The 22258-nt window shown below is 36.3% G+C and overlaps 2 protein-coding genes and 2 long non-coding RNA genes across 4 annotated transcripts; all 4 read right to left on the bottom strand.

Annotated features, from left to right (window-relative positions):
- On the bottom strand, nt 993-2529 carry LOC110262885. The gene is made up of 3 exons (XR_002347898.1): nt 2456-2529; nt 1149-1390; nt 993-1055 (listed from the first exon to the last, which is right to left on the bottom strand). It is a non-coding gene; the product is annotated as an uncharacterized LOC110262885 (long non-coding RNA).
- On the bottom strand, nt 2538-3481 carry LOC110262884. Its single transcript, XM_021103511.1, has 2 exons — nt 3241-3481; nt 2538-2858 (listed from the first exon to the last, which is right to left on the bottom strand). The coding sequence occupies exons 1-2, from the start codon at nt 3360-3362 to the stop codon at nt 2570-2572; spliced, it is 411 nt and encodes a 136-aa protein (XP_020959170.1). The 5' UTR covers nt 3363-3481; the 3' UTR covers nt 2538-2569.
- LOC107641904 lies at nt 3488-4199 on the bottom strand. Its single transcript, XR_001620500.2, has 3 exons — nt 4073-4199; nt 3883-3988; nt 3488-3800 (listed from the first exon to the last, which is right to left on the bottom strand). It is a non-coding gene; the product is annotated as an uncharacterized LOC107641904 (long non-coding RNA).
- Nucleotides 11512-13025, bottom strand: LOC110272179. The gene is made up of 2 exons (XM_021124099.1): nt 12925-13025; nt 11512-12741 (listed from the first exon to the last, which is right to left on the bottom strand). The coding sequence occupies exon 2, from the start codon at nt 12727-12729 to the stop codon at nt 12004-12006; it is 726 nt and encodes a 241-aa protein (XP_020979758.1). The 5' UTR covers nt 12730-12741; nt 12925-13025; the 3' UTR covers nt 11512-12003.

Here is a 22258-nt window from a genome sequence, read left to right as displayed (position 1 = left end):
ATAGTATCGGTTGATATTTGTGTTAGGTGAGAGCTTAGGTTAATCAAAGATTCAAATTTCAAGCTCACTTGACCATATGCATCCTTACCTTGACCCTATCCCCATTACAACCTATGGATAAGTCCTCATGATATTTGTATGTATGCATTGAATAGTTGTTGATTGTTAGATGAAAAACAAATCTTGGAAAGCATGATTAGGAGAGAATTGAGTGAATCAACCCTATACACTTGAGTGACTAGAGCAGATACACATCCGGTGAGGGTTCGATTGCTCAATTACATGTTTTCACCTATGATCACCTCTCTTCTTGCAAGTTTGTAATTCCTTTTTAATAACTCAATTTAATTGTGGATTTTATTTGATTGTGATTGCTTTAGCCCTTGTGCTCATATATGTATTCTTGGGAATTGATTTATTTTGACCAAGTAGTTGCATTCATTTAGATAGATTGCATGTAGGTAGATTGCATATAGATAGTTTGCATTGAATAAATTTTGATACCCTTTGTCTCTTTCTTGAGTTTAGCATGAGGACACGCTTGGTTTAAGTGTGGGGAGGTTTGATAAATTCCAATTTTGTGGTTTATCTTGTGTTGGATTTGTGGGATTTTATCAACTTATCTCAGATTTATTCAATGAAATAGTATGCTTTTGTAATTCTCCCTAAATTGTGCTTAAGAGTGAAAACATGCTTTTTAGGCCCTAAAATAGCTAAATCTAATTCATTTTAATTCCATTCGATGCCTTGATATGTTTGTTGAGTGATTTCAGGTTCATAAGGCAAGGATTGGATGGAAGAAGTGAAGAAAAGCATTCAAAGTGTAGAACTCATGAAGAAATGAGCATTTGGAGGTTTCATGGCCACGTGCACGCGTCATCCACGCGTATGCGTGAGGAAGATTCTGGTGCATTATTTATGATCTCGATTTTACTCAACCTCAGATCATAAAAATCATTCCAAAGCTTTATCCTATGTTCCCTCCATTTTTCGCCAAGTGATTGGAGCAAAAATCGTTTGGCCAAGTTATCACTCACTTTGAAGCAAAATCGAGCCTTCAAAATTATAACAAAGAATATATATTAACCAGCAAATATAACTAAATAATGGCAAAGAAATAAGCTTTAGAGTTTGAGTAATCTTCTTACTAGGAAAAAAATATTCCATTGATTTTCAAAAAAGCTTGCTGGAATGTCTGACCACTTTTCAAAGCTGATTGGAAATGCTACACAATCAGTGGCCAATTGCCCACAAACTCCTGCAAGGAGTCCAACTGCTTCTCCTATTGCTGCATGATGTTTATCAAAAGTGACAACTATGCGCAAACCTTCTGGCAAATTATGCACATCCTTCACTAATAAATGAAGGCGTGTACTAGCTCCGTATTCATCTAAAATAGACAAATGAGTATAAATAAATAAGTAAATGAGCGACTAAAGAATAAAATAAATAATTTTTAAATAATAGACACTATAGAATTGACTTAATAATAACTTTTCAGATTAAAAAAAAGCTATAAAACTGTAAAAGTGATATATAATATGATAATAAATAAATAAATAGAGACTGAATAATTTCTCTGCTATAATGAAATTTATCACCAATTGCATGTAACAAAGCAAAGCATGATCCTAAAACCTAGCAATAAATGAGTACATACAATAATAATGTTCAGTATCTAGTTTTTATCATCAGCAAAATTCCACATATGCTAATATAGGAAACAAGTATACATATATATGACATGTGTGTCTAGAACAGGAAGGCATTAACTGGGAGAAACACTACTTAAAATCAGGAAAAGAAGCAGATATGGCGCACATGATGCCAATATTGTATTCCACTGCTATAGTCTTATTTAATTAAAGCCCTAAAATACAGTTTATTTAATGTTAATCTGCTTTAATTTTTTTGGTATTGCTGGCAGATAACTTAGTCGGACAGAATTCTGAAGGAATCATGGCTGCTTAATTAATATATTCTCTAAACCAATAATGTGTTTGTTCTCTATTTTAGGTTTTGAATGCTTCTTGCTTTTTGAGCTGCAAGACAATATATTTGATAATAATAACATAATAAAACATCTATACATATCTGCAAATAAAAATGTTAAAGGAAAATATCAACTTTCAATTCTTGTCCAGAAATGTTTGCCCTGAAATATTAAACTTGCATATATATAATTTTAGTCCATCAATAATGGTTCTCATCAATTGATCACATAATTCTCCAAATCCAATTCAATAACCAATATGTTGGAGTAATATTAGATTCTTTAAACACTAACCAATGACCCACCAAATTGTCCAAAGTTGGAGTAATATTAGAGGGGGAAGAATTATATAATATTAACCAATGACCCACCAATTAATAATAATAATTGAATGCTTCTAGCTTTTTGAGCTTCAAGACAATATATTTGATAATAATAACATAATAAAACATCTATACATACCTATGGCATCAACAGTCCAATAATGTTTAGATTCACGTCCACGTTTACGTTTAGGTTCAGATGGATGCTCAGAAGAATTTGAAGCTGCCGACTTGTCTTGGGATGAACTTGCAGCTACTGCCGACTTGTCTTGTGAGGAACTTGCAGTTGCTGACTTATCCCGGGAGGAATTTGAAGCTGCTGACTTATCTCGGGAGGAATTTGCAGCTGCTGCCGACTTGTCTCGGGAGGAATTTGCAGCTGCCGATGTCTTTCGGGAGGAATTTGTAGCTGCTGCGGACTTGACTTGTGATGCATTTGAAGCTGCCGACTTTTCTCGGGAGGAATTTGCAGCTGCAGTTGACTTGTCTTGTGAAGAATTTGCAGCTGCTGCTGCTTTAAGTAGATTCTTGTACCTCTTTTGCTTTGGCATATCTACATAATAGATCAAGAAATTCGGAAAGTTACATATCTGCAAGTTAAATTTGAAGACCTAGTAACTAGTATATATCAGTAGGCACTACTATAATGTATAGATAAAATAATTTCATACCATAAATATGAATTATAACTAAATGCTAGTTGGAAATAAAATAATAGTTGGAAAGAAAATAATTAATAAGTATAGATAAAATGTGAATTATAATTAAATGAAAACTTAAATATAAATTTCATACCATAAATTAATTTAACATACTAACTACTCTGACATGTGTTCGTCTTCTCCAATGTCATCATCTACCTCATCTCTTAACAATGATAGATTATCACCATTTTCAAATAAAGAATCCAAGTTTTGCTCTAACCATGGCTCATTCTCGCATGCTTCATCATCTTCATTTCCCCCCATATCATATGAGTCTCTTGGCTTCAAATGCATGACAACACTCCAATCTTTATTCACTTCATCATTGACAAAATACACCATTCGAGCTTGTAAGGCTTTAATATATGGATCATCCTCCTCTCGGTCACTACTGTGTATTACTCGTGAAAAATTAACAGAAGTAAAACCCCAAGTATCCTTTCTACAGCCCCATTCTCTAGTGGTGTTAGGCCATTTACATTTGAATAAAGTAACCCAAAATCGGCCATTGTAGTTTAGTTCTATAATATCTTCTAATTTGCCATAATATGACAAATCAGCATTCCTAACATTAGCATCACTAGTGCTAGAAATACAAGGAGTTGAAGACATTAAGAAAACTCCACTATTCTGGGTCTTTAACCCATTGTCTCGATTGGTAGTTCGAAAGGAGAACCCATTGATACTAAATGTAGAAAACCTCTTGGCATATCGTGATGGACCCCTTGCTAAGTATCTCAAATCCTCATGCACAGTATTCATAACGTCTGGGTTCATAAGCTTAATGATAAAATAACATATTAGTTATTATATCCACAAATACTGCTCAATATTAGCAAAAAATGATCACTTTTCTATTTACCTGCATAGGAAACCAAGTAACAAAATCTTTATTGACTCTTTTTTCTATCTCTACATTTGAAGGCCTTCTACCCTTAGATCGTCTTCGTATAAAATCTTTGAAGTCACTGTCAGATATGAAAGTTTAACTCTAACTAAACAACTATTTTCAAGTAAATAAAAAATATGTATGCAAATCCTTAAGTACTTACTCAATGAACGGTTTGACATATGGACAATTTAGAACCACCTAGCGATGTGCTTGTTTTTTTTCCATAGGTGACAACTCAAGTACTGTGAAAGCTCCCTTAGAGTTACCCATTTGTGGAAAAAGTGAATCAACATGTGTATTGTAATTACCATCCAGACGATCATTAACACGTGGTGGCCTATTAAATCTTATCTCAATCCCTTCTAAGTATCGAGAGCAAAATGTAAGAGCTTCTTCAGCCACATATCCCTCAGCTATAGAACCCTCTGATTTAGCTTTGTTTCGTACATAGGACTTCAAATGTCCTAAATACCTAGTTTGTATAATTGGCTTTAGTAAGCAAGATATAACTAAGTGACAGGTTAAATGAACAATGATTGAAAAGAGATATTTACCTCTCAATAGGATACATCCTCCTATAGTGTACTGGTCATCTAAGTTTTGCTTCATCAACTAGATGATAGGTTAAATAAACCATAATTGTAAAGAAAGAAGGAGGGAACAACATTTCTAAATGACAAAGGGTAAGGATTATTCGAGGTTGGAGCTTCTCAAGTTTTGTAAGACTTAAGCTTTAAGAGCACAACTGTTGAAAGAATGAAGACAACTCTATTAGCACTGCAGTAACTTTATCTGGTAGCACATTACGTATGGTAATGGGTAATAGTTACTGCATAAGGACGTGGCAATCATGGCTCTTTAATCCAGAGAGCTTTCTTTGCTTCAGGTCAACACACTGTGAAATATTATTCGAGAGACCATCTGGTACTCTAATATTCTTTATAGTACGCAAGAATACATCTTTCATGGAATTTGACATTGTGAACAAAGNGTACTCTAATATTCTTTATAGTACGCAAGAATACATCTTTCATGGAATTTGACATTGTGAACAAAGATGGATGATATCTCCTATTTTCATCTGGCCATAAATCTTTCCTTATACCCATTTCTTTGAGATCCTTACGAGCTTTGAGATTATCCCTTGACCTTCCACTCTCATTGAGCAAAGTGTATAACACATTGTCGCAAATATTCTTTTCAATGTGCATGACATCTAGATTGTGGCGCAATAAGTTAGACTCCCAAAGAGGAAGATCAAAAAATATGCTTTTCTTCCTCCACATCCCCAATTCATCATCTTCTTCAACAACTTTTCGTCGAGTCTTCTAACCTTTACTTGCCTGTAGTTCCTTCCCAAATGAAACATTGATGCCTTTAAGTTGTTCCAATATTTCTGACCCTGTTAGTACTGCTGGGGGATCCCTCAACTCAATTTTTCCATTAAATTTTGCACGACTTAGCCTAAACTTATAACCCCTTTCTAAGAAACGGCGATGCCCCAAAAAACACCATTTTCCACCATGCTTTAATCTATATGAATCAGTGTTGAAGTTACATGTGGGACAAGTATATTTACTGTGTACGTTCCACCCAGATAAGTTACCAAGGCCTGGAAAATCACTAATTGTCCACATTAATGCTGCTTGCAATGTAAACATTTAATTCTTGAACCTATCTAATGTTTGAACACCATTGATGACAAGTCATCTTAGTCTAGTTTCACTAGCCTTTTTATTTTGTTTTCAACTGAATTATGCACTTTCTTGAGCCATAAGCAAGCCAATTGGGTAGATTTTCATGTTTCCTTTGATTTAATCAACCATGTATGAATTCATGCTATTTCATGAGGTTTTATGCTATAATTGTCACATATTATGAAAGAATGAATATCTCACGATCTTGAGCATAGCTTTGATGTGTTTGGTTGATTAATGATAGGTGAAGAAAGCTTGGAGAAAGGTTGAAGAAAGAAGGAATGGTTAGGAGGAAGAGAGGACAAAAAGTTTGAGCAAAAGTTTGCCTCAAACTTTAGCTCAAACTTTTGGATAAATTGAAAATGAACCAGGAAGCAAAAAGCTGGACCAAAAGTTAGCCTCAAACTTTTTGGCTAACTTTTGGGCAAAAGCTGGNAACACTCCCTGGATGAGCAAAAGTTTGCGCCAACGTTAGCCCCTAACTTTTTGGCTAACGTTGGCGCATGAAAAACTCTCCGTGGATGAGCAAAAGTTTGCGCCAACGTTAGCCCCTAACTTTTTGGCTAACGTTGGCGCCATGAGTATGCAAGGGGAGGCCAACGTTGGAGCAAAAGTTAGACCCCTAACTTTTGCCCCAACGTTGGTATCAGCAAGGAAGGGTGGATGATGTGAAAAGTTGGAGTAAAAGTTAGCCTCCAACTTTTACTCCAACTTTTACTCAAGCTTTCATGATTCCAACCCGGTTCAATTCGGTTCTTCTCCAAACTCCAAGAGCTATCAACCAAGGCCTCTATCAACCCAATTCCATCAAGAGCAAAGGCCCAATTGAAGGCTTGAAGACCATTTGAAGAAAGTGTATAAATAGCATAGGATTTAAGTTTTTTAGAAGAGCTTCCCTTTTTAGTTTTCGGTTTGCTTAGAGCTCACTTTTACATTTCTTAGCATTGTTGTTTTAATTCAAGAGAATTTGGGAGGAGAATTGATCTCTCTTCTTCCTTGTTCTTGCCCAGCACTTTTTACTTTTCTTGTCTTGGATTTTGGGTGGAGAATTGAAGAAATTCTGTTTCAATCTCACCTTGGGATCTTGTTTAATTTTCTGCTTAATTGAATTTCAGTCTCGGTTACTTGCTTCTTCATCTACTTTCTTTGCAATTTACAATTTCCTTTGCAATTGTGCTTGTTGGATCTAGGAAGGCATTGAGATCTAGACTCGGTTTTCTAGTCTCTTGGGTCCTGAGATCTGAATTCCAATTTTACATCCTCTTTTTACTGCTTTTCATGCTCATTTACTTTTCTGTTTTAGATCCGATTCGATCCAAGTCTTCTTCTATTTCTCTGCTTGTTGCAATTTTACGTTTCCTTGTTTAATTTCTGCAAATCCAATTCCCAATTCCCTTTACAACTCAAGCCATTTACATTTCTTGCACTTTAAGATTCTGCAATTTACATTTCTTGCGTTCTAAGTTTCTGCCATTTAATTTCTTACTCTTTAAGATTCAGCACTTTAAATTCTAGTTCTCTTTAATTTCATGCAATTTACCCATTTCCTTCACTTTCTATGCAATTTCAATTCTGCAAATCACAAATCTCTCAACCAAATCTTGATTCGCTTGACTAAATCAACCACTAAGCTAAAATTGCTCAATCCTTCAATCCCTGTGGGATCGACCTCACTCCCGTGAGTTATTATTACTTAATGCGACCCGGTGCACTTGCCGGTTAGATTTGGGTGTTTTGGAGAAATTCGTTTTTCCACAAAAATATCCCATCAAGTTTTTGGCGCCGTTGCCGGGGATTGATTAGATTGACAATGATTAAGTGAAGTGGAGATCTAGATCAAGCACTTTTTATTTTCTGTTCTTTAATTTTCAATTAACCCACTAACTGTTTGAATTTTTGCCTGAGATGACTGAAACTTCGCTTTAGCAACAAAGTGAAGTTTTCCGGGAAATTTCTGGCCTTATGCAATGCTCTTGCTTACACAAGAGAAGCAATTTCTGCCACTAATATCCCAAGTCCATCAACTGTTTGATACTTTGTGCCAGCTAACCTTCTGAATCACATTCTGAGCTTGAAAATATTCAATCATCACTTGAATTGTTTGTGACTGTGCAGATCATGGAGGGGAACTCAACAAATTCTAGCAATCATGAGAGTAATATCCCCACCTTGGATGATAATGTAACCCATAGTTCGAAGCAACTATCCATAGCCATGAATGATGTTGCCCAATGGTTTGAAGCTTTTCCACAAGGAAGCATTATCGGATGGGAAGAATTGATGAGTGAACTCCTAGTCAAGTTGAACCCATCACAGAAAGTTGTTCAGCCAGAGGCAGAAGTGCATCCATTCACACAAGAGAAAGAAATTGAAGGTGCTCGTGCAGTCATAAGCCAAAACAAGCAGATGCATCAGCAGACTCTACAACAACTAGACATGATGGCCAGAAAAATCACTGAGTTGGGACATGCTGTAGTACATACATACAACCTGACTCAAAGCTCATATGGGTGTAATCAAGCTGAACACAGTTTTGGGGTCATTAATCATGAGCAACTACAATCTCCAAGCAATCACTCTAGCGTGCTCCAACACAGGCCTCAGAATGATGTGTACAATCCACCTTGGAGAACTCATTCCAATGGGAGGGGGGTTGAGAACCAAAACCAAAGACCAAAGGACTTTAACTGCAACAATCCCAGCTTCAAAAATCAACATAAAACACACCCCCACAACAACAATCACACACACTTCCAACCCCGTCCTATCTCACCATTCGCCCAAAATGACCTTCATCGACCACCACAATTGACACAGCCACAACCACTTCCAACCTTTCAAAGAATCTATATTCTAGAAATGTTGATGGAGAGGTTCATGAAAATTCAAGAAATGATGGCAATAGAGCAGGAAGAAATAAAGAAACATCAAGAGATGATAAGCAAGAACCAACAGGCCTCACTCAGAAGACTTGAAAGGCAGATGGAACAACTGGTACAAAACTTTGCTGAAATGGGTGAGAAGAAGGGGACTCTGAACCCAAAGAGCCATGAAAAAGCTGCTGGGTTGAAAGGGAAAGCAGTTATGGAAAATAGTGAGAAGGCTACGGGAAAAGAAACAACTATCAAGGAGAAGCCTACGGTGAGAGGAGGAAACCAAAGGCAACAGAAACCTCAACTTCCATGATCAGAGGATGAAGGATGTCAAGCTAGTGACAATAAAAGAGTGCTTGTTGGGAGGCAACCCAACCTGAGGTAGTTTTCTGTTCATAACTATTTTAATAAAAAGGTTAATTAGTTTTATCTATAATGCAAGAAGCTAAGTTTGGTGTTGCACACCAAAACAATCTAAAGGAGAATGCAGGATTCTAAGTTTGGTGTTTCACCAAAATCCCATTATAAAACACATTCTCACTTTCTGCATAATGCTGACTTCAAGCATGTTGGATGAACTAGTTAACTATTCTGCTGTTTCCTAGTTTTCAGTTTTATTGCTTTTGAAAAAGAAGAACAAAAGAAAAAAAAGAAAATTATCACACATGGTTAATTTGATGCATGAAAACCATTTGCAAGGTACTAAGTTTGGTGTCCCCACACCAAAGTAAGTTCAAAAGCCCATAAATAAATCAGCCAGACTAACCATTGTTTCCAAGTGCTTGGGGAACAAGTAACTTTCAATCTCATTGCAGAATGTCATACAAGCTTTTGGAGGGATTAAGCATCATCAACCAAAGAAACAAAAGATGAACCTAAAGGCCAGCAATGATGATAATGAGAAGAAGGAAAGCAAGTGAACTCCAAAAGGTTGTATTGTTAAGTAATTGTTTTACATCAAACACTGCTATGATTGAAAGTAATATAATACCCCTGCCTATCTGCATAGTATAGTTCTCTATAATTCAATAAGCAAGATGCTTGACCATTCACAATATTTTTCTCTTCAAAACTTGTTTGCACTCAATGTTCAAAAATTGCATCACATGAAAGTTCTTTGAAAAGAAGGATTGAGGAATTAAACAATTTTGAGGAAAGCAAAAGATTAGGAGAAGTGGTGGTTCTAGTTATGTGATTATGTATTGAGGTTGCATGCTTGTGAAAACTTGCATGAGAGCTCATAGGCAGGACATGAAGTTCAAAGAAGTATTGTGGAGATTCTCAAAAATTTATTGATCCAAGAAGCAGCAAACAAAACAAAAGAAAGAAAAGAAAATACAAAAACAAAAAGAACATGGCCCAAGGCTCTGAGCATCAATTACTAGGCAGAAAAAGAAAGAAGAAACAAAACTCAAAGAGTTGTTAGCCTAGTAAAATGCTTGTATGATTTAGAGTTCACCCCATGGACACTTAATCACTTCACTCACAGGACCTTACAATTTATTCTTCAATCCGTCTTAAGTGAAAGAACCTATGAGCATAATTCATTTCTTACTTGGGGACAAGCAAGCTTTAAGTTTGGTGTTGTGATGACAAGTCATCTTAGCCTAGTTTCACTAGCCTTTTTCTTTTGTTTTCAACTGAATTATGCACTTTCTTGAGCCATAAGCAAGCCAATTGGGTAGATTTTCATGTTTCCTTTGATTTAATCAACCATGTATGAATTCATGCTATTTCATGAGGTTTTATGCTATAATTGTCACATATTATGAAAGAATGAATATCTCATGATCTTGAGTATAGCTTTGATGTGTTTGGTTGATTAATGATAGGTGAAGAAAGCTTGGAGAAAGGTTGAAGCAAGAAGGAATGGTTAGGAAGAAGAGAGGACAAAAAGTTTGAGCAAAAGTTTGCCTCAAACTTTAGCTCAAACTTTTGGATCAATTGAAAATGAACCAGGAAGCAAAAAGTTGGACCAAAAGTTAGCCTCAAACTTTTTGGCTAACTTTTGGCATGAAAAACACTCCCTGGATGAGCAAAAGTTTGTGCCAACGTTAGCCCCTAACTTTTTGGCTAACGTTGGCGCATGAAAAACTCTCCCGGGATGAGCAAAAGTTTGCGCCAACGTTAGCCCCTAACTTTTTGGCTAACGTTGGCGCCATGAGTATGCAAGGGGAGGCCAACGTTGGAGCAAAAGTTAGACCCCTAACTTTTGCCCCAACGTTGGTATCAGCAAGGAAGGGTGGCTGATGTGAAAAGTTGGAGTAAAAGTTAGCCTCCAACTTTTACTCCAACTTTTACTCAAGCTTTCATGATTCCAACCCGGTTCAATTCGGTTCTTCTCCAAACTCTAAGAGCAATCAACCAAGGCCTCTATCAACCCAATTCTATCAAGAGCAAAGGCCCAATTGAAGGCTTAAAGACCATTTGAAGAAAGTGTATAAATAGCATATGATTTAAGTTTTTTAGAAGAGCTTCCCTTTTTAGTTTTTGAGAATAGATTTCTTTTCGGTTTGCTTAGAGCTCACTTTTACATTTCTTAGCATTGTTGTTTTAATTCAAGAGAATTTGGGAGGAGAATTGATCTCTCTTCTTCCTTGTTCTTGCCCAGCACTCTTTACTTTTCTTGTCTTGGATTTTGGGCGGAGAATTGAAGAAATTCTGTTTCAATCTCACCTTGGGATCTTGTTTAATTTTCTGCTTAATTGAATTTCAGTCTCGGTTACTTGCTTCTTCATCTACTTTCTTTGCAATTTACAATTTCCTTTGCAATTGTATTTCATGCAATTTACCCATTTCCTTCACTTTCTATGCAATTTCAATTCTGCAAATCACAAATCTCTCAACCAAATCTTGATTCGCTTGACTAAATCAACCACTAAGCTAAAATTGCTCAATCCTTCAATCCCTGTGGGATCGACCTCACTCCCATGAGTTATTATTACTTGATGCGACCCGGTGTTCTTGCCGGTTAGATTTGGGTGTTTTGGAGAAATTCGTTTTTCCACAAAAATATCCCATCAACCATCATGCCACAACTCTTTTAACTCTTTGATAAGAGGTTGTAAATATACGTCTATGTTGTTCCCCAGCATTTTCTCTCCGGGAATAATCATTGACAAGATTAGTGATGTTGGCTTCATGCACTCCCATGGAGGTCGATTGTATGGAATAAGCACCACTGGCCAAACGCTATAGTTTGTACGCATAGCTCCAAAGGGGTTGAATCCATCAGCTGCAAGACCAAGACGTACATTTCGAGGATCTTCGGCAAACCTATCATGAAGTAAATCAAATGTCTTCCAAGCTTCAGAATCCCGCAGATGCCTCATCTTCGAATCTTTCTTTTCTGCCGAAGCATGCCATCGCATTGATTGAGCAGTCTTAGAACACATGAATAATCGTTGAAGTCTCGGTTTTAGTGAAAAGTATCACAAGATCTTTGCTGGTTTCTTCTTTTTAGCATCGCTCCATTTAGATGTCTTGCATATTTTGCATTCTTGCAAATCTTCATCCTCCCCCTAATATAACATGCAATCATTAGGGCAAGCAGGTATCTTGGTATAATTAAGCCCTAGTTTGTTTATGGTTTTCTTGGCCTCATAGAATGTATTTGAAATCTTCGCATTTCCAAAAGCATCTTTTATTAACTTGAGAATTTCGGTCATAGCTTTGTCGCTTATTCTGTATAAGCACTTTATGTGATACAGACTAATCAAGAAAGACAGTTTTGAATACTTTGTGCACCCTTCATACAATTGTTCACTACCATCTTCCAATAACTTGTAAAATTCTACAATTTCTACATTGTCTCCATCTCCATCTTCTATGTTGTCTTCATCTTCATCTCCATCTTCTATGTTGTCTTCATCTCCATATCCATCTTCATTCAAGTCAGGTCCAGTAACTCCAAATGCGTCATTGAGCATTGTTACCATTGGATGTTGAGATGTCAAATCATCTTGTACAATATGACTAGTTTGATGAGCTTGTGACCCAACTCCAACTGCTTCTTCACCAAGCCAATACCAAACTTTGTAGTTTTCTGGAAATGGCTTTACTATTAAATGTTCAAAAAATTTCTCTCTTGTTTGCCACTTGCTAAAACCACACACCGGATAAGGGCATTTAATCTGACGACCCCCGAGAGATCGATGCTCAAAAGTGAAATCCAAAAACTTGTTTAGACCATCTTTATACTCATGCGTGTTTCGTGGTTTTCCAATCCATGACTTATCGATTGACATGACTAAGAGGGACTACAAATAGAAATTTTAAAAAATTTATTCATTAAAAATCTCTCTCTCTCATATTAACTAGGCAACTAACTAGTATATATCAGCAGGTACTACTATAAAAAGAAATTCTTGTATGTACAAATTAGATATCAAACAACTACTTAAATAGTATTTTAAAAGAAATTATAAAAAAATTGTAATTACCTCTTCTAAATGATAATTTTGTGGCTGTAACAATGGCTTTGTGAGCTTTTCCTTCTCAAGTAGTGGTATATATGCAAATTAATTTTTTTCTACAAGATAGAAAGAGACAAAAAAATTATAATTTATAAAAAAAGAGAAAGAGAAAGAGAATTAAGGAGAGAGAGAAATTAAATATTAAAAAAAAGAGAAAGAGAATTAAAGAGAAAAGAGAAAGAAAAAAAATTAAGGACTGTATTAAATATTCTTTCTTTTTTTGTGCCAACTATATTATAAAAAGAGAAAGAGAAAGAAAATTAAGGAGAGAGAAATTAAATATTAAATAATAAATTTTAGTAGAAGTCTAGAAAATAATTGAACACCATTTCTGACACACTTGCAGACATGCATGTGAATGCATCATAAGGTTATAATAAAATGCATTAAATAAATAAATAAATATTATATATATAAATTAATTAATTATATATATAAAAAATTAAATAAAAGAATTTGTTACTATATTAACTAATTAGAAGTTAATTTTATATATACATTTTCATAATGGACAACGGTTAGTATATTTAACTTAATTTAGATAATTAGTATATTGATGCACATATATTTGTGGTTTGAAATAAGGATTTACACTTTTACCAATGCTAAAATGGGGTAGGTAGACATAAATAAGTGAACAAAGGACTTTTAGCAAAACGGCATACCTATAAGGACTTCTCATAAATTACAATTTAAACAAGACATAAACTAAATCCACAATCTTTTATTTTTTGGTGTTTTCTTTGGGTCTCGATTTTTTGGGTATTTTTTGTGATAGACTGATGGATGATATTTTATTGTTTGGTATTGTATTTAGCTAAATATCTCTATTTCTCTTAGCCCAATTTGAATGAAATTTTGTAATGCTTTGAAGAGAGTCTACGATTGAATTTTCAGATTGTTTGGATTGGTCCCAACATGTTATGTGATTCATTTTTTGGGTTAAAAAAGAAACTGGCAAAAGAAATCTTCACTCTAATAACAAAAAAAAAGTTTTTAATGTTAGGTACTACATACTAAAAACTAAGAATGAGCAGTATGAGTTAGAACGCTATGTAATTAGTTTCTTGTCAAAATAAACAGGAATTACATGCAGTTTGGTTCTTGAAATCTCATAAGAAAAAGTTTATATTATTAAGCATTTGATTAGTTGATTAATGATTATGAATGATGTAGACGGAACACTGGACTGTCTGTGAACTTTGATAAAAGCCACATACTTGTTCAGTCACTATGCCTAATTCATACACCTAAATTCTTCTGTCTCCCATTCTTTTTTCTATTACATTAATCAACCCTAGAAATGATAACCATCTGTGTGTGTATGTATGTGTATGAGTGTCTTTTCTCAAACAAGTTCAAAATTAAACAGTGTCAACACAAGCAAAATCTGAGATCTAACCAAACAATTGAACAATCAGTTGACCATGGTGGATAAGCAAAAGATGAATTCATTCAATGCAGGATGCAAGCAAGCACAAAAGTTATGTTTGTGAAAATAAAATAAAACAGAATAAGAAATAATCTTAGAATAATATCATACCAGGTTTACACTCAAAATAGAATAAGCAAAGTTTGCAAGCTAGTTGCAAGTTTCATTACCAGACTCATATCAGAGCCCAATTTCTTAAATTTCCACCATCACCAACACCAGGAAGTAAAACACAGCACAAAAAGAAAAGACATTTGATTACCCTTTAAGGTCAAGAGTCAAGACAGAAAAGCATACTCAAAATAATTCAGCAGAGGAAAAAGAAAGTTACCTAATAATGAAGAAGATATGAACCTTGAGTGCAGAATTCTACAAAATTGAGTTAAATATAGTTGGATAACACAAACTGTAACATACTACACAAACTGCAACATAATCACTCATATTTCAACAACTCATGACAAAATTGAGTAGCAAAACATATCAACTTCAGAAGAAAAAACACACACAATTTGAATAACACCTTTACACTACTTGAGTTGCTTCCTTTTGCTTGAGAAATAAAGAGAACTAAATAGAAGTAAGTAAAACAAAGCAAACATAGTTCAGTTATTGCCTCATAAACTAGTTCCCAAACTGCAAAACAAAATGGTTCTAAGTGCCTAAGAAGCAAGTCCAAAATCAAAGAAATAGCTCAACCAGTGTCCAATACACACATCAAAATAACAAAAAAGTGGTGAATTTTTTCTCAAAGAAAAAATCTTCTTTTACATATAAACCACGACCATCCATAATCAATTTTGTTCTAACTCTTACCAAGTTTTCATTTTCCAGAACCACAGTCCACGTATTAATAGAAGCAATAGCAAAAGGAAAAAAGAGTAAGTCACATAAAAAAATTTTGGATGACTAGACTAATACTTTTTCTTTGTTTTTACTTTACATTTGAATTAATATTAGCCAATTATCTTCTATTTTACACTAAAACTATTATCTCTTAATATTTTTTGAAATGATTAATCAATTTGAGCCATTGAACACGCAGGCTACTTGGTTGTAATTGTAGTTCTACTACTATAGATAATTATTATATGCTAAATAAAGTAGCTATTTAACTAGGAAAAAGAGGCGGACAAACTAATAGTTTGAATAATGAGATGCCAGCCTTACAAGGTACACAAACATCAATCAATTATAATGAATAAAAGTTCAGTGAGCTTTCTGTCTGTATTAGCACATAAATAATTCAAATCACTTCCACACTAAAAACACCCTCTTTCCTTATCCATTATAGGTCTGTATTATAACTTAGGAGAACTTTTTTCCTTTTTTTAAGGGAATATGAAGATGGATTAGCCAATAATTTTGATATTTGTGAAAAGGAAATACGGGCATACACTGAACTTTCAAACACAGTATCGAAATGAAGCTAAATTTCATGTGTTGCATGAGCGTGATCCACACAAGTTGCTTGCCTGCCCTGTAACTGAAGGCAAGGCCGCAACTGGCAAGCAAGAGTCTAATCCCAGTCAACAACACATCGATGGCAAGGTTTTTCTTCTATTCCAAGGTTTTTTTGAGATCTGAGATCTGAGATCGGAGATCAAAGAAACACCTTAATAGAACTAAGCAATAGAAGATCTGAGTTTAGAGAGGGAGAGAGAGAGAGAGAGAGAGAGATAGAAACACCTTAATAGAAGTAAGCGAAAGAAGACCTGAGATCGTTGTCAATCGCCCCGCACCAACGTCAATCCAATGCTTCAACGGAAGACCCAAAAATCCCTAACAGAGCTGCAGAGAAACAAAAACCCCAAAAATCAGCACCAAAAGCAATTTTGAAATCCTAATCCAAACAAAAACAAAGAAATCGGTGCCTTCTGGAATCGAAATGCTGAGGTCAGTAGCCACCAGAGCCTTGCCTCTCGCCGGAATCTTCGTCTCCACAGCACAAAAGAAAAAACAAAATAAAACAGCATCTGTTTCGATTTCGGTTTCTCTATGTACGGAAACAGTATTTCGGTTTCGGTTTCAGTTTAACTTGAGAAGGAGAGGTACCTAGAGAGATCGTAACCGGCGGAGAGAGGAGAAGCCCTAGAAGGAAGAAGGCGTTGTCGGAGAGCTTCTTTACACTGAGGAAATGAGAGTGTTGTATGTTCAGAGAGGATAGAAGCCCTAGCTAGAAGGAAGAACGGCGTTGAATGAGCCAGGGATTGCAATTTTTTTCTTTTTATATGCATGTGAAAACGGCGGTTCAAAACCGTCATAATCACCAGAACCGCCAAAATATATAAAGCCAATTACGGCAGCAGAAAAAAATTGCCATAGTAACTCGATAATATGGTGGTTCTTTAAAACCGCCTTAATCTCCATGCCATTTTAACCCTTTTTTTGTAGTGGAAATAATATTAAGTAACAACTCTAGATCACCAACATAACTCGGGTATTAATGACTCAAGATTGCCTCCTTTCTCTTTCCAAGCTAAGAATGCTCAAAATCTACTCTAACATCCAACCAAGCATTTTGTCAAACACTTGGAAGGCATAAAAAGAAAGCATCATAAAAGTGCAAGAATAATAAATCTACAACTACCCAATGCAAGAAAAGTAACAGTCAATAATTAAAGAAAGCAATAATAACATGAAAAACAACAAATTGCATTAATAGAAACTAAATTCAACAAAGTGGTCATAAACATAAAAGTGACATAAATGGGAAAATAACACTATAAATTAAGAGAACAAAGATATAGGAACAAGAAATTGCAAAGAAAACTAGATGAAAATAAGAATTAAACACTAGATCTAAGAGAAATTAACCTAATTCTAGAGAGAAGAGAGAGCTTCTCTCTCTAGAAAACTACCTAAAGCATGATCCTAAGCTAATCTAATTGCTCCCTCCTTATCCAATCTTGAATTCTGCATTAAATAGCCTTAGAAAGGAGTTGGATTTGGTCCTGGAAAGCTCGGAAATTGCCCCCAGCGTATTTACTTTAATGAGGTCACGTGACCAGCGTCACGCGTGCGTGTGGCTGATGCGTGGTGTCACTGGCAAATTTCCTCCTCACGCGTACGCGTGGATGACGCGTGCGCGTGCCCATGACAAAATCCTTTCTCACGTGTACGTGTGTGATGAATCCATATTTGATATGATTTTTGGATAGAATTGGATGGATTTTCATCATATAAACTTGCACTTATTCCCTTGAATAGCATGGTTTTGAACTTCCCTCCCAAATTATGCTTGATTATGAAAATATGCTCTTTTGTGTCTAATTTAATCTATTTTATTCCATTTTCCTTCCATTCGATGTCTTGATGTTGTTTGTGAGTGATTTCAGGTGGATAAGGTAGGAATAGGTTGGAGAAAATGGAAGAAGATAATGCAAAATGGAGGAAACATGAAGAATCGAAAGAGATGAGTTCAGAGACGTGTGCGTGCACACAGCTACTTGTGCGTACGCATGGCTGCTTGTGCATACGCACGTCTAGTTGTGGGTATGCACAGCTGCCAAATCAGAGTGCGTGGATTGCTTCGAGCGCGTCGCGCATCCAATCAAGCGTCGCTTAGTGTGCGTGCACACGGCTACTTGTGCGTACGCACAGGACAGGATTTTTCGCAAGGTGTGCGGACACACGCATCTGTGTGTCTGCACATGGCTTCATTAAAAGAGCGCATGACTCGCGATTTGGGGGCTTTGGAGGCCCATTTCTGAAGTCTTCTAGCTCATATTGGAGGGGAAATGAGGGACATAACATAGCATATCATTAGTATAGTTTAGGAGTAGTGGTAGGAAGCTTTTAGTTTAGTTTTTCTCTAAGTTTTTCATCATCTCTATTAGGGTTTATGTTAGGGTTTTACATTCAATTGCCATTTCCATTTTTGATCTTGGATTTTTCTAGCTTTCATTGTAAGTATTCTCTTGTTATTACTCTTTATAGTTACATTGTCATTACTCTTTCTTCTAATTCAAGTTATAGTTTAATTTTGCTTCTTTCTTGCAATTTCAATTTCTTGTTGATGAATTTGATGTTTGATGTTTGTTTCATACTTTCTTGTGTTATACTTGTTGATCGAGATCAATTGTTGCTTTTAGTTTCAAGCATTTTATCATTTTCTCCATGTTTAAGGTTTTTTCCCACCAAGTGTTTGACAAAATGTCAAACATGGTTTTACGATAAATTTTTGGCTCTTGGCTTGGGTAAAGTGAGCAATGGGATTTCTAGAGTTGGAATGTCCGACATTTAGTTTCAATTTTTGGATTGTTAATTGTTCTTGTTCCCACTAACGCTAATTTGTTGCTAAGGCAATTAGCAAGCAATTTAGGATTTGTGGGTTGGGAACACTTATGCTTATTTAACTTACTTTCTGATGTGAGGGTTGATCAAGTGAGACTAATCCATCATAATTGTCATAGTTGTGGTTCCAACAAGGAAAGGACCATTAGCTCACTCCAAGCCAAGACTCTTTTTGATGCTTTCAATCTTTTATACACTTCTATGTTGATATCTTTTATACTTTACATGTTTATATTACATAGTCGGTTCTTTAATTTCTTCATTAGTTCAATCATTACAATTTTGCATGTTCTTTTATTGCTTTAAATGTTCATTTCTTCATTGATAACCCCTTGATCACTACAACCGGAATTGCACACTCATTGTTCTAAAGTACTCCTTGGGAGACGACTCGGGAGTCAAATACTATCGGTTTTGAATTAGTTTTGAATTGTGACACATCTTGTGAGTTTCTAATTTGATTGATGGCCAACATGTTGGGTTAGGACTGTACTTACAACGCCAATCCCATTTTGATAACGAAGTTCCTAACCCATGCATTTGGGGGTCACACATCAAATTTTGGCGCCGTTGCCGGGGGCGGGGAGTTCACTTTAAGTGCAATGAGTGCTACAAGTTTGGTTGTTGTAAATATATGAATAGTATAATTACTTGATTTTTGATTTGCTACTTGGCATTAATTATAGACGCTACTTTTCTCATGAGTTGGTCTTAGTAGTCATTGATTGTTAAGTTAGTTCTTGTTTACTTACCTATTTTTATTTTGCCTTTCATAATTGCATGGTTTTATTGCCTCCTCAGTTGAATGACATGGTCGCTTCCAGACCCGAGCTTGGCCACTTTTGACTCGGAAATCGAAAGAACTTTAACTCATATAAGGCAAGTTTGGTGCCGGCTAGCTTCTATGAATATTGAATCGGGTTCCCTTGAGGAGCACTCCAATTCACTATCACTATCCATCCATGACCATCATTCTCCAATCAATGAGGGGACTCTATATTCATCTGTGGAGAGTACTGAATTCTCTTTGAGTGACTCAGGTGACACCGTCATGACGGACCCACCTCGAAGTATCACCTTGAAGGAGGCCAGAGCTCCTGATCTTGACTTACAACCGCATCAAATTTTGTATCCGGCTTTAGATCCAAATTTTGAGCTCAAGTCCAGCACGATAAACCTGCTCCCCAAATACAATGGACTACCTGGGGAGGATCCTCTGAAGCATTTAAAGGATTTCCAAGTTGCATGTGCAACTGCGAGAAGACATGGGGCGGATGAAGTCGCGGTGTTGGTCTTCACTTTCCCTTTCTCTTTGGAGGGAAAAGTGAATGAGTGGTTTTATACTCAACCGGGTGAAGTTAGATCAATTGGGACTTGTTCCGTAAAGAATTTTTGGAAAAGTTCTACCCTCTTCAGAAAACAGACAAGTTGCGAAGATAGATCTCTTGCATTGTGCAACGAGATGGGGAGACTTTGTATGAATACTGGGAGAAATTTAAGAAGTTGCTGGAGGCTTGCCCTTACCACCGGATTGAAGAGTTGGTTCTTATCAGTTATTTCTGTCAAGGAATGCACCACCAAGACAAGCTTCTCCTAGATGCCGCGAGTGGAGGATCATTGACCAAAAACAACACCACTACAGAAGCATGGGAAGTTATATCAGACTTGTCGGACTTAACTCAGCACTCAAGGGAAAGGGGTCAACAACTGAAAGCTTTGAGTGAAGTTTCTCCCTCCAGGGATGCCATTTTGACCAAGATCCTCGGTGAAATGACAATCTTTTTGCGACAAATCACCCATGGGCAACAAATTCCTCAAGCTTTGATAAATGCTCCACCTAAACCTCCAAGGATCGAAGGACCATCAAAGATATGTGGTGTTTATGCTTGTAACACTTATTACACCGATGAGTGCCCTCAACTCCAAGAGGACACTACATTGGCGGTAGCCAACCCTTATCCGTAAAGACCCAATTACAACTAAGGATCCTACCAACATGGAGGCAATCAAAACCAAGGGTAGAGGGATAATTCAAATCAAAGGTAGAACCAAGCTCCTCAAACTCAACCCAACCAAAATGCTCAAGTCTACTACCATCAACAACCCCAAGGTCAACCACAATACCAACAACCCTACCAACAACCCCCACAATCTCAACCTCAAGGGAAGTACCTACACACACATAGTAGGTCTAGCCCTCCTCATGTTAACCAAGCCCTTCCCTCCAATCAACTTCAAATGAATGACACAATTCACACCTTCATGCAAGAGCAACGAGAGTTCCATAAGAAATAAGAGGCATATAAGGCTACGATAGCCGAAGCCCTTTCCCGTTTAACTCTCCCTCATCAAACCGTACAAAACACCCAACAAGCTTCAACCTCGAGTAGTTTACCCTCCCAGCCTCAACCCAACCCTAAGGATAGCATCAATGCCATTACTCTTCGGAGCGGCACTAAACTGGATAAGAATGTTGCTATGCTTACAAAATTGAGTGAAGCGACAAACAATGAAAAGGTAGGAGATGAAGTAGAGGTGATGAAGGATTGATAAACTACTATTTTATGGTTTATCTTGTGCTAATTTGAGTGGTTTTTATCAATTCATTGCTCACATATTCAGATAATTTGCATGGTTTTACAATTCCTTCCTAATTATTTGATATAGTTGAAAACATGTTTCCTGGGCCCCTAAACTATTAATTTTAATTATCCTTTATTACCATTCGATGTCGTGATCTGTGTGTTAAGTGTTTTCAGGCTTTATAGGGCAGGAATGACTTAGAGGATGGAAAGGAAACATACAAAAATGGAAGGAACGCGAGAAAAGAAAGTTTTGAGAAGCTGGCAGCGATGCGCACGTGTGGACGATGCGTACGCGTGCCTAGCGTAGAAGACAAGCGACACGTACGTGTGACTGACGCGTACGCGTGACAAGGAATTTCGCCAAGCGACGCGTACGCGTGATTTAAGTGTACGCGTGACATGCGCCACGTACAGAAATTGCAGAAAGCACTGGGAGCGATTTCTGGGCTCCTTTTTGGCCCAGTTCCAATCCCGAGAATATAGAATAGAGGCTCCAGATTGGAGGAATCAATCATTCATTCAATCATTGATTCATTCACATAATTTTAGGTTTTGGATGTAGTCTTTCTAGAGAGAGAGAGGCTCTCTCCTCTCTCTAGGTTTTAGGATTTTAGGTTTAGCTACTTTCAATTCCAGATTTCTACTTTGCTTTAATTAGTTTCTCTTTTACTCTTATTAGTTCTAGCATTTTAGTTTATCTATTTCTCTTCTTGGTTTATTTATTTTCCCAATTCGATTTATGAATTCTTCATGTTAGATTCGATTTTATATTTAATGCAATTTGAGGTATTTCATGTTTATTGCTTCTTGCTTTAATTGTTATCTTTGATGCTTGCAATTGTTGGTTTTAGATTTTACATTCCCTAACTTGGGAGGATTTTAAGTTAGATTTTTATATTCTTGGATTTGGTTGAGTAATTGGAGACTCTTGAGTTATCAAACTCCTTTGTTGATTGATAATTGAAAATTGATGGTTGATTTGGATCCC

This window comes from Arachis ipaensis, chromosome B05, assembly GCF_000816755.2.
Source record: "Arachis ipaensis cultivar K30076 chromosome B05, Araip1.1, whole genome shotgun sequence".
Taxonomy (NCBI): Eukaryota; Viridiplantae; Streptophyta; class Magnoliopsida; order Fabales; family Fabaceae; genus Arachis; species Arachis ipaensis.
The sequence above is the reverse complement of the archived record's forward strand: the minus strand, read 5'-3'. Positions and strand labels throughout refer to the sequence as shown.